Here is a 20,249-nt window from a genome sequence, read left to right as displayed (position 1 = left end):
ATATATATATATATATATATATATATATATATATATATATATAAAAAAAAATTGAGAATGCAGACTGCTGGCTGTGTGTATATGTAATATAGAGTCTGCATATTATATATATATTATATATATAAAGAAAATCTAGAGTCTGCTGGCTGCTTATACAGTGGGTACGGACGGAAAGTGTTCTTGTTTAATAAATTTGCAAAACTTTCTAAATTTCTGTTTTCTTCTGTCCAGATGGGGGATGGGGTGCAGAGTGTACAACAAGGAGAAAAAATAAACTTTTTTGAATTTACCAAATGGCTGCAATGAAACAAAAGAGTCAAAATTTAAAAGGGGTCTGAATAATTTCCGTACCCACTGTGTATAATATAGAGGCTGGGGGCTGCATATAGTGTATACACAGAACTATACTGTACACTACCACCCACACTATAAACATATAGTATATACAGACATAATGCAGACTGTAGTGTACTCCTGTATATACAGTATGGTGCCGTGTATGAGCCAAGAGACAGACAGGCCCACAGGCGCACACCGCTCCGCTCCATGCCCACAGGTGCACACCGCTCGGCTCCATGCCCACACCACTCCGCTCCATGCCCACACCGCTCCGCTCCATGCCCACAGGCGCACATTGCTCCGCTCCATGCCCACAGGCGCACACCGCTCCGCTCCATGCCCACAGGCGCACACCGCTCCGCTCCATGCCCACAGACGCACACGGCTCCACTCCATGCCCACAGACGCACAAGGCTCCGCTTCATTCAAATATAGACACACACAGCTCCCATGCACATATACAAACACATTGCCCTACTGCATGCACCTACATACACAGCTCTAATATATGCACCTATTAACAAACACAACTCTGTTAAATACTGCACATATAAACACAGCATTACAAGCACATTTACTTACACACACACACACTACCTCATCTTGCTGTTCCTGATCAGTGCAGACCAGGAGATGAGACGCTGGGAGCTGCATGGAGGCTACATCAGCTACAGGACCTGCCGGGTCACCGGTCATGTGAGGAGGCACATGACATGATGTAAGTAATTTCAGGACCTTTCACCTGCTGCCGCTCCAACAGCCTCCGTTCATCTCCCGGTAACATCCTCACCTGCACCGATCACATAGTTTAGTGCAGAGCAGCAGGGGGAGGGCAGCTTTCGGTGAGCGTCCGGTTCTCCCTCCTTGCTTCTGGGCCCCATACACCAGTGAGGGCAGTAATGCCCTGATGGCGGCCCTGACATGACGTCATTACAATACACGGCCGCGCACAGTGAACTGCGCGCGGCCGTGTCTCCTGTACTATAATGCCGCCGGCTGACAGTCTGCGCCTGTAATGTGTCAGTGTCGGCCCGCGGCATCACAGTACAGGAGACACGGCCGTGCGCAGTTCACTGTACGCGGCCATGTGTGTGTTATAATGACATTATGCAGCAGGAGGCCGGCCCTGTATAGCGGCTGGGAGGGCGGCCCGGGGGGCAATTGCCCGCCTGCCCCCTGGGCCAGCCCGCCCCTGGTTACAGACATTAAAAAGTATGAGAATGGGGATGAGGTTAAAACTCACCTGGATAGTCATCTGTAAGAATCTCCTCCTTACACACCTTATCAGTCACATTTGTCTCTGTAGTATCAATATGGGTCAGATCTTTACCCTGAAACAAATATTGTAAAAGTCACATCTATGATCAGCTCTAATCCTGCCATCTCCACCGTTCTCATTACACAAGTATAAAACATATAACACTGGTGGATAAAACAAGACTGAGCACAAGACCTTCACAGCCGTCTACACATCATAGGGAGATTTCATGTCACCTTATCTCCATCAACGTGATGATCCTGAGGAACATTGGGACTTTTTTCTGAGCAGTCTTCTGGAAAACTAGGCTGTGGACATCTCTCTGGTTTTGTCAGCTCACTGGATAGAACTGGAGGAAACCCAATCAGGAGCAGAATTAAATATTTACCTACAGACAAGTATAGACCATGTCTATTTAGTCCTGTTAATTACCTGGTGATGTGAGGGGCTGGGGAACGTCCATCATGATGTCCTTGTACAGATCTTTGTGTCCTTCTAAATACTCCCACTCCTCCATGGAGAAATAGATGGCGACATCCTGACACCTTATAGGAACCTGACACATACAATGATACGGTCATCCCCCGATCCCTTCATAGCGTTACTGTATAATGTCCCAGCATTCCCAGCAGTGTCACCTCTCCAGTCAGCAGCTCAATCATCTTGTAGGTGAGTTCAAGGATCTTCTGGTCATTGATGTCCTCATGTATCAGGGGGTGAGGTGGAGGCTCCGTGATTGGGCTCAGGGGTCTTCCCCATCCCTCAGACAAAGGGTCCTGACAGCGCTCACCAGAGGTCTTCTTCACTACTGTGTAATCCTGGTTATGGAGAGACCCATTAATAAATCTCACTACAGACATTTCCAGAGTCCTCACCTCTCCAGTTCTGTCCATCTGTGATTCCCATAGATAAGAATGATGTAATGTGACGTCATCAGAATCTCTCACCTCTCCAGTAAGCCGGAAGAGGATCTCTAGGGTGAGGTGTAATATTCTCTCCACCATTTTGTCCTTGTCCCTATCCATCTTTGATGAGTCAATGAGGAAAATTCACCACTGAAAGGATTCGATGTTTTAGGCACCTGAATGGGGAGAAGATGAGCCAATATAACATCATAAAGAATCCAGTGTATTACTATAATTACTAAAGATAATAAGGGTAAACATGAGGAGAAATATTGTGTAGATGATATGTTCTCACTCTTGGTTTTAACTGGAACATGTGTCTAATAGCTTCTGAAGGTAGGGCCTCCATGATTGAGGACAAATGTTGTTACACCTTCACATGAACACAACAGCTAATCACTGGTCACATATATTGACCATGATGGGCTAAAACCATCACATAACACATGGCGACATGACTGCTGTAACCAAAATTGTAGTTGAAGTGATGACCTAGATTATGGATAAAAGTATTAAGACACATGTTAATAATTGAATTTGGGGTTTTTCATTCAGTCCCATAATATACATAAAATCCAGCCCCTCGTCTGTCAGTCTGGCTCTACTAACATTTTGCCATAAGGAATGATTCTACAGAGCTCGCTGAATCTCAGTATGATTGTAATAGGATACCAGTTCATTAGATTTGTTCCAACCTAAATTTACCATCAGCTGTGAGTGGTATTATTGGGAAGTGGAAGGAACCGCAGCAACTCAGCCACAAATTGGAAACCAAATAAAGTTAGAGTGAAGTCATCGAGTGTTGAAGAGCGGTGTAGAGAAATCACCAACGCTCTACTGATTGAATAACTCCACAGTCTAAACCTCCTCCTGTATTAACATCAGCACAAAAACTGTGTCCCGACTTCCTGTTCCTGCGCTGAGATGTGAGGAGGGAGAAGGAGCAGCTCCATACAGCCCCTGCAATATACAGCGACCTACAGAAACAAATAGCACCCTAGACCAACATATAAAGGCTGCACTGAATTAACAGTTGTCAGTGCATGGATCGTTATCTCCTCAGAAGTGGAGGAACACCATTCAAGCCCAGAGCAGAGCAGAGGGAGGAGGGGGTGAGTGCAGATAACATGGCACCCACAGTGAGGGGGAAGGAGGGGGAGGAGGGAGAGGAACCACAAGGGCAGCTGCAGCAATGTGCAGGGGGCCAAGATAACAGAAGAATTCAGAGTATGCAGAGTGGTACAGAGACATTGGGCTTAGGGGAAAGATATGAGATGGATTACAAAAGGCTGGCAAAAGAAGTGTCAGATCATCTGACAGCAGAAATCAGAGAGGCAATAGCAACCTCAGTGAAGAAGGCTTTGGCTGCTCTGCAGGAGGATGTGGAGCACCATGATATGAGACTGACAGAGGTAGAGCAAAGAGTATCTGATGCTGAAAAGAATCTGACAAGATTGGAGGGCAGATTTAAGGAGCTAAACACTAATGCTCAGCTTATGAAGGATAAAATAGAAGATCTCGAAAACAGATCTAGGAGGAATAATTTAAGGCTGGTGGGTCTGCCTGAGACAGTGACAACAAAATATTTGGACTCAATCTGTGAAAAAGAATTACCCCAGGCTTTAGGCTTACCACATAGCTGCCGTGTAGAAAGAGCGCACAGAGTGGGACCCATAAGGGAGCAAAGAGATGGTCACAGTAACAATGATAATAACCCCAAGCAAGGTGAAATGTCCAGAGCAAGACAGGTTATTATAAAATACCTGGAATACAAAGATAAAGAAGAAATTCTACGGGCCTTCAGGAATAGGAAACAGGCACTATGCATTCAGGGATACAAGATTCTATTATTTGGCGACTATTCGGCAGAAGTCACACGAAAAAGAAAAGCATTTAGCCAGATCTACACTGCCCTCTATCACAAAAACATTAAATTTCAGCTTTTATACCCAGCAATACTAAGAGTAAGAGGAGCAGATGGGGTCACAAAGACTTTTCGGGATCCTTCAGAGGCGGAGCGAGAGATACTACAGGACGGGAGAACACGGCGACAGGAGAGGAATGGAAAAAGAAGGGACTTTCACTGATCCGAAACATGCAGATCCTGCAAACATAACATCTGCAGTTAGACCCGACAACGAGCCAGAGTGGAGTCAATCGAGATCCAGACCAGCCAGTCCGAAGGAAAAGCGACAGATGGCGACTTCAGCTGGGAAAAGGAGGAAGAGGCAGCAGCTCATGAACAAGCAGGCAAGACAAGGACTTAATTTGAGACTGCTGAATGGAGCCGTATGGTGACAAATGTGCCTTAACTCTCTAAAGTCTCGCCTACCTCCTTCTCTATCTCTTTTTCTTTCGCTCCCTTTTTCTCTCTCTCTTTTTATGCTTATCACTTTTTCCCTTTTATCATTTACTAATGCTTCTTTTTTTTTCCTTCTTCTCTCTCTTTTTCTTCTCTTAATGACGGTTTTAGGAGCTTGATAAATTTATAAAGGCTGTTTAGGGGCAAGGAGTTAATAGCCAATAGAGGGGGAGAGGTGACTTAGTGGGGTGGCTTCATGGAGAGCTTGACTTGAAGCAGGGGTTTGAAAGGAGTCTCAATCATCTCAGAAAAAATGGAAGACGTTAATTGTATTTGTAAAGTTGGGGATGGGAGGGGTTATATACAGTTGGGGAGGGGAGGGGAGGGGAAGAGAGTTGGGGAATCCATGCGACACGGCCTGAAAAAGGAACTGTTGATTTTGGGGATTATGGTTAAGCTCATTACGTGGAATGTTAAAGGGACTCAGATCGCCGCACAAACGAAATATGATACTATGTCATCTCAAGAAGCTTAAGGTTGATATTGCTTTATTACAGGAGACGCACTTGCAAAAGGATGAGTTCTTCCGTATGAATAAGATGTGGGTGGGAAGGGTATATGGGTCGGCCTCAAACGGTAGGAAAGCAGGGGTTCTTATTTTGATCAATAAAAACTTTGCACACGAGGTGGAAACACAAGATTCAGATTAAGAAGGAAGATACATACATATAAAGATTTCAGGTACTCAAGGCACTTTTAGTATCCATAATATATATGCACTAGTGATGAGCGAGTACTAAAAAGCTCGGGTGCTCGAGGCTCGGGCCGAGCATCCCAAGATACTCGTGTACTCGGCCCGAGCACCGAGCCCAATGTTATCCTATGGGAGACCCGAGTATTTTTATGAAATGACCCCCGGCAGCATGTAGAAACCCCAAAAATGTCACAAAAGTCTCAGAAGAGTGCTCAAATGACATGGCAACAGCATGGGGAAGACCCCTTGAAGTATTTATCACTCAAAAGTCACAGCTGTGAACAATTTTGTCCGAGTTTTACGCCATTTTTACGGACTCACCAGAAAACCTTCCAAAATGACACCAAAATGAATTTTCATGGCGGAAAGGTTAAGGGCACATACCCAATAGTGAGATAGAGCTGGTGTATGTTACTTTTTGAGATTAATACATGAAAGATTTTACGTAAAACATTGTGTGGCACTCCGATGTCCAAAACGCACGTTTTGTGCTTTTTACTAGTGATGTCGGTCATTTTTTTTTTCATTCTATCTCCCGTCGGTCGGTCTCGCTCTGTCAGTCTCTCTCTGTCTTGTCTGTCCCCCTCTCACAGTCTGTCGGTCATTCTCCCCCCTCTCTCTTACTTACCGTTCCCCGATCACTGCCGCGGCGCTGCACAGCTGTTCACTAAACTCCGGCGGCTTTTCCTCTTCTGAAAAAGCCGGCCGCTCATTAAACAATCTCGTATTCCCTGCTTTCCTGCTTTTCGGCGCCTATGATTGGTTGCAGTGAGACACGCCCCCACGCTGAGTGACAGGTGTCTCACTGCACCCAAACACAGCAGCCGGTATGTATGTGTATACTGTGCAGTGAAATAAATAATTAAATAATTAAAAAAAAAAAACGGCGTGCGGTCCCCCCAATTTTAATACCAGCCAGATAAAGCCATACGGCTGAAGGCTGGTATTCTCAGGATGGGGAGCTCCACGTTATGGGGAGCCCCCCAGCCTAACAATATCAGTCAGCAGCCGCCCAGAATTGCCGCATACATTATATGCGACAGTTCTGGGACTGTACCCGGCTCTTCCCGATTTACCCTAGAGCGTTGGCAAATCGGGGTAATAAGGAGTTAATGGCAGCCCATAGCTGCCACTAAATCCTAGATTAATCATGTCAGGCGTCTCCCCGAGATTCCTTCCATGATTAATCTGTAAATTACAGTTAAAAAACACACACGCCCGAAAAATCCTTTATTAGAAATAAAAAACACTAACAAAGTCCCTCATCACCAATTTATTAACCCCGACAAACCCTCCATGTCCGGCGTAATCCACGGACCTCCAGCGTCGCGTCCAGCTCTGCTGCATGGAGGTGACAGGAGCTGCAGAATACACCGCCGCTCCGGTCAGCTCCATGCAGCAACTGAGGTGAGTATAGCGATCAGCTGCTGTCACTGAGGTTAATCGCGGCACCGCTGGATCCAGCGGTGGCCATGAGTTACCTGACTGACAGCAGCTGATCGCGCTACTCACCTCAGTTGCTGTGTGAAGCTGACAGGAGCGGCGGTGTATTCTGCAGCTCCTGTCACCTGAATGTAGCAGAGCTGGACGCGACGCTGGAGGACTGTGGAGTACGCCGGACATGGAGGGTTTGTCGGGGTTAATAAATTGGTGATGAGGGACTTTGTTAGTGTTTTTTATTTTTACTAAAGGATTTTTTCGGGTGTGTGTGTTTTTTAACTGTAATTTACAGATTAATCATGGAAGGAATCTCGGGGAGACGCCTGACATGATTAATCTAGGATTTAGTGGCAGCTATGGGCTGCCATTAACTCCTTATTACCCCGATTTGCCAACGCTCTAGGGTAAATCGGGAAGAGCCGGGTACAGTCCCAGAACTGTCGCATCTAATGTATGCGGCAATTCTGGGCGGCTGCTGACTGATATTGTTAGGGTGGGGGGCTCCCCATAACGTGGGGCTCCCCATCCTGAGAATACCAGCCTTCAGCTGTATGGCTTTATCTGGCTGGTATTAAAATTGGGGGGACCGCACGCCGTTTTTTTTAAATTATTTATTTATTTATTTTACTGCACAGTATAGACACGCCCACCGGCTGCGGTGATTGGGTGCAGTGAGACACCTGTCACTCAGCGTGGGGGGCGTGTCTCACTGCAACCAATCATAGGCGCCTGTGGGCGTGGAAAGCAGGGAATATGAGATGGCTGTGTGCAGAGCACAGCGCGCCCGCCGGTATAAAGGCTCGGTCACGCTGTGCAGGCCGGCCAATCATTGCAATTCCACAACTAACAGGGCTGTGGCATTGCAGTGGTCTGCCAGCCAATCCCTGCATGAGGGCTGGCTCTCAAAAAAGCGCCAACATGCAAAGATGAAGACCACGAGTACAGCACGAGTATCGCGAAATTACTCGGTACCCGCCGAGTAGCCCAAGTACAGTGATACTCGTGCGAGTACCGAGTAGTAACAAGCATACTCGCTCATCACTAATATGCACCCAATACAGAACAAAGGTTTTTTTTTGAAAATATAGCTAATAAGATTTTGCTGGATGGGGATATATGTAAATTGCTGGGGGGAGACTTCAATACAGTGGTTTCTCAGGAAGAAGACAGGAGGAGTCAGGGGAAGCAGGGGAGGAACACTGAGGGGTCGCTGAGAGCATTGTTAAATACAACTACACTACAGGATTGCTGGAGATTATATCACCCGCAAGAGAGAGAATTTACACACTATTCCCACCCACACGACTCTTGGTCAAGGATTGACCTTTGGCTGACAAGTGAGAATTTATTGCAGAGGGTAGAAGAGATAGTTATAGAGACTATGGTAATATCGGATCATAGCCCAGTGGTAGTCAATATAGCTGACAAAGTTCAGAGAGGACAGGATTATATATGGCGCTTCCCCTCATTCTTGACTTTGGACGAGAACTTCCATAGAATACTGAGAGAATGGTGGGTGGATTATACATTGACGAATCAGGAGCACAGTGGGGAAACACTATTGTATTGGGAGACGGCTAAGGCAGTTTTGAGAGGGAAAGTGATAGGATATACGACAAAGGTGAAACGACAGGCACAAGTAAAGTTTCAGGAGGCTAGCCGGGCAGTCAGGGAAGCATATACTGACTTCTTAAAAAAACCATCAAGGGTGACAAAAGCAAAGTGGGTGGAGGCGAAGGTCAATTTTGAGAACTGGGTAGAAAGGAAAGAAGGTATGTACAGGACACAACAAGAGGCAGAGTTGAATCGTTTCGGGAACAAGGCAGGGAAGTTATTGGCAAATCTGGCAAGGGGACGCGACGACCGATGACACATATTATGACACTGAGAAACGCTGTGGGGAGTAAACAACAGATCCCAAAGAGATAAACGACATTCTTGGAGACTTCTATGCAGGTTTATATAAAGAGGAGGGGTTAGATGATAGGAGAGAAGGAAATGAGTGGTTAAAAGGAACAAAAATGCCTACGCTCACGGAGGAAAATTTACAGGCTCTGAATAAAGAGGTGACGGAGGAGGAGGTGCTACAGGTTATAGGAGAGTTAAAAACGACAAAGGCCCCGGGACCAGATGGCTTTAGCGGCAGTTTTTTCAAAATTATGAAGGATCAAATCTCACCTATACTGACAGAGTTATTCAATAAGATAATGGACAGGGAAAGAATATCGGGTACACTTAATACAGCCTATATAAAGCTCATTCCTAAAGGAGGAAAGAATTTAGAAGACCCATCTAGTTATAGGCCCATCTCGCTGATTAATCAAGACCTAAAAATTTTAGCGAAGTTGATGGCAAATAGGTTAGCGGCAGTATTGCCAGAGATTATAGATCTCCCCCAGGCTGGCTTTGTTAAAGGACGTTTAGTGGTGACAAACATTAGGAAAGTAATGCTAGCAATTGATGTAGTAAAGCAGACGAGAGAAGGGGGGGGAGGGGAATCCAGCCTTGATCACCTTGGACGCGGAGAAAGCCTTTGACAATGTGAGGTGGTCATGGCTGGAACAGGTGTTAGATCACCTGGGCATACACGGAGCTTTTAGGAATTTTGTGAGGGTCCTTTATGCAAATCCTCAGGCAAGAGTGAGTACCCCAGGATTTCTGTCAAAAACATTTCCTTTGATGAAGGGAACCAGGCAAGGATGCCCGATGTCACCACTATTGTTTAACTTGGCTATTGAACCACTGGCTAGACGTTTGAATGAGGTGGGGTGGTTTGAAGGGATCAAGGTAGGGAGGAAGTCATTGCACTCAGCCTTATTTGCTGATGATATAATCCGGTTCATGAGCAAACCTAAAACACAATTGAGTAGAGTCATAGAACAAATTGAGCAGTTTGGGAGGTTAGCAGGGTTTAGACTTAACAAAAACAAATGTGAAATTCTCTTCTTGGACGGAAAGAGAGCGGAGGGGGAGAGGGGTGCATTATGTGACATTCCAATAGCTAGAAATACAATTAAATACTTGGGAGTACAGGTTGGGAGGGATACAAAAACCATATATTCATTAAATTATTCCCCTTTGATCGAGAAAATTGAACGTGAACTGCAAGGTTGGGCAAATTTGCCGTTGACTCTTCTGGGAAGAAATCATCTAATGAAAATGATGAGCTTTTCCAAGCTTCTCTATCCAATGCAGACAATCCCATTGCTTCTTAAACACTCGGATGTGAACAGATTGACAAAAGCGTTCTCACGTTTTTTGTGGAAGGGATATAGGCCGAGGATTAGTGCCAAAAAGCTAATGTTATCAACAGAAAATGGAGGGATCAGACTACCTAACATCAGGGGGTACAATTTGGCCTGTATCTTAAGACATGTAGTCGATTGGATTAGACGAACAAGTAGGTATTCTGACTGGGATATAGAGGCTGAATTTTGTAAACCTTGGGACCCGAGTTCAATCCTATATACCTCCATTGCAAATTTGCTGCCCAACATTAAACACTCACTGATTTGTAGAGACACAGTGATGACTTGGAAGGCGGTTAGGAAAAAGTTCGGGTTAGCCTGGAACATCTCCAAATTCCTTAATATATGGGCTTGTCCTGACTTTCCACAGGGAAGGGAAAATTATCTCTTTAAAGCATGGAGGGAAAAAGGGATTGGAACTCTAAAACACCTGATGCATGATACAGAACGGAGATGGATGACGTGTGAGGAGTTGAGAGCAAAGTATGACTTGCGCTCATTCCAGACTCTCCAGTTTGAACAGGTGAAACAAGGGATAATGAAGAAACTATACAACATAAATAACGAATATGAGGCAAATCAGATGGATGCGATCATATTAAGGGACATCCATGCCACAAATATATCAAGTCTTTATGGAAATATGAGAGAAGTGTTAGTCCCTAACATATCAGGAAGAATGTTGGAAGGGTGGGCAAAGCAGTTGGGAGATCAAGAAGTGGAGGAGAAGATTTTGAATGGCTGGATGGTGATGAGAAAGAAGATTGTGAATGAGAACTTAAGAGATACCCAATTCAGGATCATACATAGAGCTATCTATGGATTTAGTATACTGAATGCAAGACATCCAGATAAGATGATGAGTTGTCCAAATTGTGGTACGGAAAAAACAGATCTATATCATGGGATAAGGCAGTGCGAAAGGATTGAAAGATTTTGGAAACAAGTCCAAGGGGTAGTGAGGAAAATCTGGAATAAAAATGTAGAGTTAGATCCAATGGTCTGGTTATTTCACTATCAGCATCGAGAGGAGGGAGAGAAAGGGGGAGACAAGTTACCGAATCTTTTCCATGATATAGCAATGTTAAGTAAAAGGGCTATTCTTCAGAAGTGGCTGGTGAAGGAAATACCAACAAAAGAAGAACTTGTTAATCAATTGAAAAAAACGCTCATGTTGGAGAAGGTGATGGTGGAGAGGTGTAAAGAAAGGATGACATCAAAATTTTTCAGTAAATGGAGAAAGTTCATAAGCGTTATATGTTCTAGAGAAGAAACAATACAAATAATGTCCACATTTGTGTCTACGGAATGGTACATGAAGGAAGACCTGTCAGGGTCCCTGTGCGAGCTGAAAGTATAGTTGGCCAAATTCTGGGTTGTGTCGCATGGAGAGGGGAGGGGGGGGGGGGGAGGGATAGTGTTTATAAGTAATGTTTGTAACAAGTTATCAAGGAATGCTGAAGGGGGGTAGCGGAGACTGAATAATGGAAATATACATTGACGAAGAAGGGGAAGGAGCAAATTTGATGACCGTGACAAATATTTGATCGATAAATTGTAGAGACTATGTTATTTGATATTTTGATTTGTTGACCCTTATTTTCTTCATTCTGTACCCTATTTTACCATTACAAGAAAAGAAATAAAAATTTGGTTTAAAAAAAAAAACCAAAAAAAAACTGTGTCCCCCGCAAGGAGCTTCATGGCTGGGCAGCCGAATGCAAACTTGACATAACCAGACACAATGCCATTCGTGGGATGCACTATGAAGCAGATGAACTACTGAATGTACCATGGAGTGACGAATCACGCCAGCTCTAAAGTATGGGTTTGGGGAATGCCAGGTGTACGTAACCCACCTGACTGCATTGTGCCTGCTGTAAAGATTGGTGGAGGCAGTATAATGCTATGGGCTTGATTTTTATGGATCAGGTAGGACCCCTTAGTTGTAGTGAAGGAAAATCTTAATAGTTCAGCATTCCAAAATATTTTGGACAATTGTAGGCTTCTAAGGTCATGAGAACTGTTTGGGGTAATACCTTTTTTGCTTCCCCCTGACTGTGCACAAAACAAAGTCAATAAAAGGCATCACTGGAGGAGTTTGGGGTGGAAGAACATGACCAGTGCCACAGACCCCGGACCTCAAACTCATCCGACATCTTTGGGATGAACTAAAACAGATTGTGAGCTTGGCCTTTTCTCCAACATCAGTGCCTGACCTCTTAATGCTCTTTTGGATGTATTTAGCTTATACTGCGCTCCCATCACAAACAAAGGAGATGTCAATATAATGTAAAGAGTAATACCATATTGAAAATAATAGGGGTACTAAAGCATTTCCAAATCAATGCATTAGGTTCATCATTGACCCCACATTTCATCCAAAAATCTATAACAAAGATAAATGTAAGGACTTATGAGCCTGTTAGGATGGTGATGTCAACTGGTTGAGAAAGTAAATAAAGTAGATAGATTGTTCAAGTATTCTCCCCGGACCCTCCCACTCACATCCGCTTACCGGTAGTACCAAACAGTGAAGAAGCGTGGTGTACCGCCATAATAATGAAGCCCAATCAGGACAAGTGCTAGTAATCACAGGATTGTGATGTAACACGGGGTGACATGAGCAGTGTGATGCTGTCCGCTAATCAATAGTGTCTAGAAGCATCATGTTTATCAAATACTGGCATATTAGCAATATAAATGCCAGTCAAAAGCAAGGAGGAGGGTAACAGATTTCCTGCGGTGATTAGTTGGATGCGCACTAGTGTATTCCATGCTGATGAAGAAAAAGAATTGCTGAGACATCCGCTTTTAGATTAGTACACTAGATTATAATGAACAGCTCATATGACACTGATAAAAATAAAGTAATACAAAACGACAGAATGAAGTCTAAAAATGTCAATAAGTGCATCAATGGTAGAGTAAAGGCATATCGAAGTATGATGGGTATAAAACCGTATGTAAAAATGAAGGGGAATTACAAAATGCTACCTAATTTAAGGAAAGTATAGAAAACCATGCTAAGATAAAAACACATAAGTCAAGGACAAAGTCTAATTCCCTGGATAAGGTAAACTAGCCACATGAGGAAGCAAAAGAAGAGAATATGTAAAGTAGAACACTAAAGTACATGATGAAAAACAAAGAACGAAAAATCTTAAGGTCAGAAAACAAAGGGAGAAAGGACAATATACTGTATTTCAGATGAATGCTGTAAAGGACAGAGTCTAAATCTACTTTCTTTCAGAAGGATATTTTTAATTTTAAAAATCACCCTCTCTCTTTATGAGCCAGATTTTTTCTATGGCTTGAAAGGAGACAGAAGACCTGTGTCGGGATGTGTCACAGGTACATTCAACGTCTCCCACGTGTTTAAGAATAAGTTGACGGAATTCACTTTCTTCCCGACAGGTGTCATGGACATGTAAATAGATACACCACCAACAGGAGAACAATATCTCAGGCCAGTTGTCTCACTTTGAAAACCCTTGAACACTAATTTAAATGGTACGCCTAGTAGTGTTGATAGTGAAATATTCCCAAACTTCTGCAATCAAGCAGTACCCCTTTATTAGCAAAGGTTTTATGTAAGAGTCAGAGTAAGGGCAGAGTCACATTTACGTATGACACATACGAGTGCAATGTGAGAAAATCTCGCATTGCACTCGGCCACATGTAAGACAATGCTGCAGCTCAGATCTGCGTGTTTTTCCTCAGCCCTAATCAGACTGAGGAAAAAAATTGAAGCATGCTGCGATTCTCTGCGAGAGCCGTGTCACTCGCACCCATTCAAGTGTATTCAAGTTTTTGAGTTAATCCCTTTGCGAATTTGCACATAAATGTACATCCTGCTTTGGGGTGACAAGTATGTGGAGGGGGTCCAAGAGTGGCAGATGCCGGCTATTTAAAATAGCCGGTGTCGACTTTCTGTTACGGCGCTGAGGATGTAGGATGTGTGGTGAGAAGCTCATGCACCTGCAAGTGCTCATACTAAGAGTCAGGGACGGATCTGTGCCCATCCAACACCCCAAAAGACACAGCTGCTGAGGGATAGCTGCCTCTGCAAGAGACTCCCTGAGAAAAAGCTGGGTGAGAGACAGATTGAGGATCTGGCAGACGCACTGGGGTAGAAACTAGAGGATCCCCTGACCCAGGACTCCCTGCTGTGGAGACTGCCGTTGATATCCCTCGATCTGGCCAGATTACAGTGAGGAAGACAGAACACAGCAGTGCTGGAGCCTGCCATTAAGAGCTGAGGCCAGGGACAGAGACTGTATCAGGGGTAGGTCGGGGTGGTCCACGCTCCCCCCCTCCCCCCCTCGGGTAGCACGGATCACTGAACTGCTGGTTGAGGTCCCCGCTGGTGTCCCTCTGCCCCCCTAGACTGTGCTAAGTAGTGCCCTCACCTGTGCTGAAGAGAGAGTCCTGCGCTCCCATGCCCAAAAATCTGGTGATCAGACAAGACCACGCCAAGTGATCATGAAATTATTGGACTACAATGACAAGTTTGATATAATAAGGGCCTAAATAAAGAGAACCCAACCATTGATCATAAGAGGAATGAAACTTCTTCTGTTCGAGGATTATTCTGCAGATGTGGCCAAGCGAAGAAGAGCTTTCAGCAAAATGTGTGTGTCTCTCAAGCTAGGAAGATCTTCACACTTCAGTACCCTGCATTACTGAGGATTTTCCAAAAAGATGGTGTCAACATTGTCTACAACTCGGCAAAGGACGCTGAAAGAGACATTGAAAAAATACTGCAAACGGCAAAAACTGCAGAGAGAAGAGGAGACCGAGAGGGGGACAACCGAACAATGTCACTGAAATCACAGAGGTCAACAAGTCGTAATAGGTGAAGCAACCCAGTGATAACTTGTGAATGGTGATGTAGTATATACCCTTACCCGCTTTCCCTTAAAGCGGTCTGGACTCTTATCCGAGCTGTTTGTGAGATGATACCATGATAATGAAAATATGAACTTTTTTTGGGAGGAGAGGAAGTGGGGGTTGGTGGGGGAGGGGCCAGGAATGGGTTATGCCATGTCATGTGGGGCCTGCCATGCCAGAGGACGCTTGTTCACATCATCTCTATCAACCATCTGGGGATGTGTCCTGTGGTTTGGTGGGGGAGGAGGTGGAGTGGTCTGTTTAGACAAATTGTGAGGGGATAGTTGGGGGATACGGATGTCGTCCTGATTGATATTCCCTACATTTCGTGTGGTGCAGGTTGAGTTTCTCTAATATGCTTGTGTAATCAACCACTTTCCCAATCTCAGAAAAAAGTGAAGTCCATAGCACTTCTGGTGGTGTACGCAGTTCGGAACACACCACATTGCATTTCGAATTTAGAGTTATTGTTGCCCTAGGTTATTTTTACTTGTTGTGTATTTCTTGTTCTTTTTTTTTTTAAACACCTTTCTTCTTTCAGGAGTCACAGATAGACTCCGCATGCTGTTTAACCCTTCCACAAGTATCTGGTAACAGGTAGTAACCAAAACTAACAGGGACTCCTATGATTGTCATTTCATGGAATGTAAAGGGTCTACGATCCCCAAACAAAAGGTCTAAGATACTGAGGCACCTTAAAAGATTCTCCCCAGACATTGTCCTACTTCAGGAGACTCACTTAAGAGGATTTTTTCAGGCTTAATAGATTCTGGGTGGGTACAGTAGTGGGATCGGCAGTAAAGGAGAGACATGCAAGGGTAGTGATTTTGTTCCACCGCAACTTCATTTTTAAATTATTGTCTCAGAAGTGTGATGACCAGGGGAGATGGGTACGGGTCACTATAGACCATGGAGGAGAAACCTATTCTATATATAACATTTATGGCCCTAACGGTTCAAACAAATCCTTTTTTGAAGATATAGAGAGAAAAATTGTCCAGGATAATTCTCCCTTGATAATTACTGGAGGTGACTTTAATACGGTACATAGGATAGAGGAAGATAGAAGGAGTCAGGGTAGGACCCCCCAGAGAGAGGAGAACGCACTCACCTCTCTACTTAATCAGACTGGGTTGAGGGATGTCTGGTGCTGGCTGCATCCTGATGCTAGAGAATTTACTCACTTTTCCCATGTCCACCAGTCCTGGTCAAGAATTGACTACCTCCTGACCTCTGAGAGTCTATTAAATAGGTTGAAGTCGGTCGAAATTTTTTATTTGGTTATATCAGATCATGCCCCAGTGGGTATGGAACTGACGGACAGGGTGGTCAGAGGAACAGACTTTATATGGAGGTTTCCAGCCTTCCTGACAAAGGACGAGGGATTCAATGACAAATTGCGCTGCTGGTGGGATGAGTTTGTATCTGACAACACAGAACACGTAGATGAAACTGCTCTGTTTTGGAACACAGCAAAGACGGTGCTGAGAGGCAGAATTTTAATGTACGTCTCTTCCCTTAAGAAAAAAGTGAAGGAGGGGTATTCTGAATCGAGTGCAAAACTCAGACATGCCTATACAGAGTTCCTTCAGACCCCTCAACTCAAAACAGAGAACATTGGAAACTGACCAAACAAGAGTTTGAGACGTGGATAGACAGGAGGGAGCAGGTGTATAGATCTAGGCAAGATGTCGAATTACTTAGTTACGGCAACAAAGCGGGTAAGCTTCTGGCGAAATTGGCAAAGAGACGTTTACAAGTATCATCCAGAGTCAGAATAAAAGATGGACAAGGAAAGGTAACCTCTGATCCCAAAAAAATAAATTCCACTCTACAAAACTTTTATAAAGATCTATACAAACTCTCACACACAAATACGACAGAGGTTAGAGCCTTCCTCCAAAGCTTATCTCTCTCTAAACTCACGCAGGAGCAGCAGGATGTACTTAATGCAGACATAACGGAAGAAGAGGTGAAGCAAACTATAAGTCATCTTCAAAGGAAAGCCCCAGCTCCTGATGGGTATAGTGGGGAATTTTACAAAGCACTCAAGGAACAGGTTTCCTCGGTATTGACTACTTACTACAATAACATTTTGACAACAGGAGATATTTCAGGTAGATCCAAGGAGACGTATATCAAAGTAATTCCAAAGCATGGCAAAAACCCCTTGGAGGCTGGTTCCTATAGACCTATTTCACTTATTGACTTGGACCAAAAGATTATATCCAAAATAATGGCTGTCCGCCTAGCAATGGTGCTTCCCCAACTGGTGAAGCCAGCTCAGGTGGGATTTGTTAAGGGAAGAGCTGCAGTTAAAAACATAAGAAAAGTCATGACAGTGCTGGACGAGGTAGGACGACAGCAGTATTTAGGAGACAGACCAGCCCTCCTAACTCTTGATGCAGAGAAAGCATTTGATAACGTTAGTTGGGAGTGGCTGGGGGCGATGTTGGACTCGTTCAATTTAAATGGCAAATTTAGAAAATTTTTGGATGGGGTCTACAATAATCCTACAGCTAGAGTACACACACCAGGATTCCTCTCTGGTTCTTTTTACTTGCACAAGGGGACCAGACAAGGATGTCCAATGTCACCATTGCTGTTCAACCTGGCCATGGAACCCTTTGCTAGATTTATGGAGGAGTCAGAACTATTTGACGGAATCAGAGTAGGCAAAGAAAGTTAAGATTGCTCTATTTGCGGATGACGTCATACTTTTTTTTTCAAGAACACTAGAGCAGCTGAGGAGGATCTTTGACTTTATTCAGAAATTCAGTGAATATTCAGGGTACAGGATTAACAAAAGTGAACTTCTAGAATTTGGAAACAAAATACCTCAGGAGCAATGGGTCAAGCTAGGTCTGGACCTACGTGTCTCAAAGTCATACATAACGTATTTGGGGATAAAGATAGGGAGGAGTCCAGATCAACTCTATTCACTTAACTACACCCACCTTATAGGTAAAATATTGGGGGAACTACAACGGTGGCATCACTTACCAATATCTCTTTTGAGTAGATGTCACCTGGTTAAAATGGGTAGCTTTGCCAGGCTTCTATACCCCTTGCAAACCCTGCCCTTGATTTTAAAACATTAAACTGGGCTTTACACGCTACGAGATCGCTACAGCGATCTCGTTGGGGTCACAGATTTCGTGACGCACATCCGGCCGCTGTAGCGATCTCGTCGTGTGTGACTCCTAGGAGCGATTTTGGATCGTTTCAAAAATGTCCAAAATCGCTCCTCGTTGACATGGGGGTCCATTCTCAAATATCGCTGCTATTGCATGGGCGAAGTTGTTCCTCGTCCCTGCGGCAGCACACATCGCTACGTGTGACGCCGCAGGAACGAGGAACCTCTCCTTACCTGCCACACGCCAGCAATGAGTAAGGAAGGAGGTGGGCGGGATGTTCGTCCCGCTCATCTCCGCCCCTCCGCTTTGATTGGCCGGCCGCTTAGTGACGTCGCGGTGACGTCGCTGTGATGCCGAACGTCCCTCCCCCTTGAGGGAGGGATTGTTCGGCAGTCACAGCGCCGCCGACGACCAGGTAAGTGCGTGTGACGCTGCCGTAGCGATTGTGTTCGCTGCGGCAGCGATCACCAAATATTGGCATAACGATAGGGGCGGGTGCTATCACGCTCGCCATCGCTAGCATCGGCTAGCGATGTCGCAGCGTGTAAAGCCCGCTTTAGACATAAATAGACTGAAGAAGGCCTTTACACATTTTATTTGAACAGATAAAAGACCCAGAATTGCACTAGAAAAACTGATGCTACTGAGAAGTGAAGGCGGGGTTAATTTTCCAAATATACATGCTTATAATATTGCCTCTTTATTTAGACATGTAGTGGACTGGATACACGACACTAGTTGCTACTCAAACACCCATCTAGAATGACAGTTAGCCGCCCCTTGGGATCTGACCGCTCTTATCCACACTAGACAAGCTAAACTGCCACAGATAGTTAGATCCTCCTTTTTACTAAGGGACACCATAATATGTTGGAAGGTAGTGAGGAAGGCCTTTCAGCTTCCCTTTCTGGTTTCCAAACATATGCCAATATTTGGTCACCCCGAGTTCCCCCAGGGAGCTGAAATTAAGAGGGTCATTGATCAGAGCTGTGAGCAGTTGCAGACAGCGGGATCTATTATATGCCGGGAGGAAAAACGGTGGATGCCTCCACAGGAAATTATGGACAAATTCAAGATACACAGGAAATATTTCATGCAGGTCCTGCAGCTTCATTCTTTTTGTCAGTCCAGATTCAGAAAGTTGGAGAGGAAATCTGTCTCTCATGCCTTAGATGACAGTATAGGCCCGCGCACCCAAATGGCGAGTATCACCTCATTGTACAGCACCATGAGGCACAAATTTGTTAAATTAAAACAGAGCAAAATGTTCATAACATGGGAGAGGTGGACAAGAGATGAGGAGATAGCGAAGACAATATTACAAGGGTGGGAACGGGAGAGAAAATCCATCTTGTGTGAGAGATGGAGGGAGACTTATTTCAAGCTCATGCACACAGCGCTGTATGGCTTTAACATCCCGCCTTCCCATAGCTGCCCTGGCCGGATTACAGAGTGTCCTAAGGGTGGGGTGTCCTTTACGAATCGGTGGTATGGGGTGTGGGAGTGCACAGAAGTAATAACATATTGGAAGCGAGTAAGGGACCAGATTCAAGCATGTTGGGGAACGAAACTTCCACAAACACCACAGGCTCTGCTCTTCCACCAATTACCCCCCCCCCCCCCCCCCACCCCCCCGAATCTGAATCTCAGAGTATGGTAGACAAAGTAAAGATTCCTTGAAACATCCACACATTTTTAGTGGTGGCTCTTCGGGCTTTGTTTAGTGAGTGGCTTAAACCAAACACTTCATCAGTGGGAGCAATAATATCTCAAATGAAACATCTATTGGGACTGGAACTGATAGAAGCAGAAAGGAGTAAAGAAAAGTCAGCAGGAAAAGTTTTTCCGCCGTGGAAAAAAATTCATTGGTTTTCATTATAGTCCTCAGGAAATCCTGAAAAATAATTAGCTCTTTCCGCCATACAGAATGGTATTGTCTGGAAGACCTGGGAGGGACGTTGGGGATTTTGGGA

At 44.6% G+C, this 20,249-nt stretch overlaps 1 protein-coding gene across 1 annotated transcript in view; it reads right to left on the bottom strand.

The window, feature by feature from the left end:
* The window catches only part of LOC142312897 (uncharacterized), a 148,041-nt gene that overhangs the window by 117,031 nt on the left and 10,761 nt on the right, over positions 1-20,249 (bottom strand). The window contains exons 2-6 of the mRNA XM_075351883.1: positions 2,545-2,678; positions 2,236-2,415; positions 2,030-2,153; positions 1,834-1,946; positions 1,583-1,670 (exon numbers count right to left, since the gene is read on the bottom strand). Of these exons, the coding sequence (XP_075207998.1) occupies positions 1,583-1,670; positions 1,834-1,946; positions 2,030-2,153; positions 2,236-2,415; positions 2,545-2,622 (583 nt within the window). The 5' untranslated portion in view covers positions 2,623-2,678. The remainder of the gene's footprint in view (positions 1-1,582; positions 1,671-1,833; positions 1,947-2,029; positions 2,154-2,235; positions 2,416-2,544; positions 2,679-20,249) is intronic.

Source organism: Anomaloglossus baeobatrachus, chromosome 5, assembly GCF_048569485.1.
Source record: "Anomaloglossus baeobatrachus isolate aAnoBae1 chromosome 5, aAnoBae1.hap1, whole genome shotgun sequence".
Classification (NCBI taxonomy): Eukaryota; Metazoa; Chordata; class Amphibia; order Anura; family Aromobatidae; genus Anomaloglossus; species Anomaloglossus baeobatrachus.
This window is presented reverse-complemented; position numbering and strand designations above follow the sequence as displayed.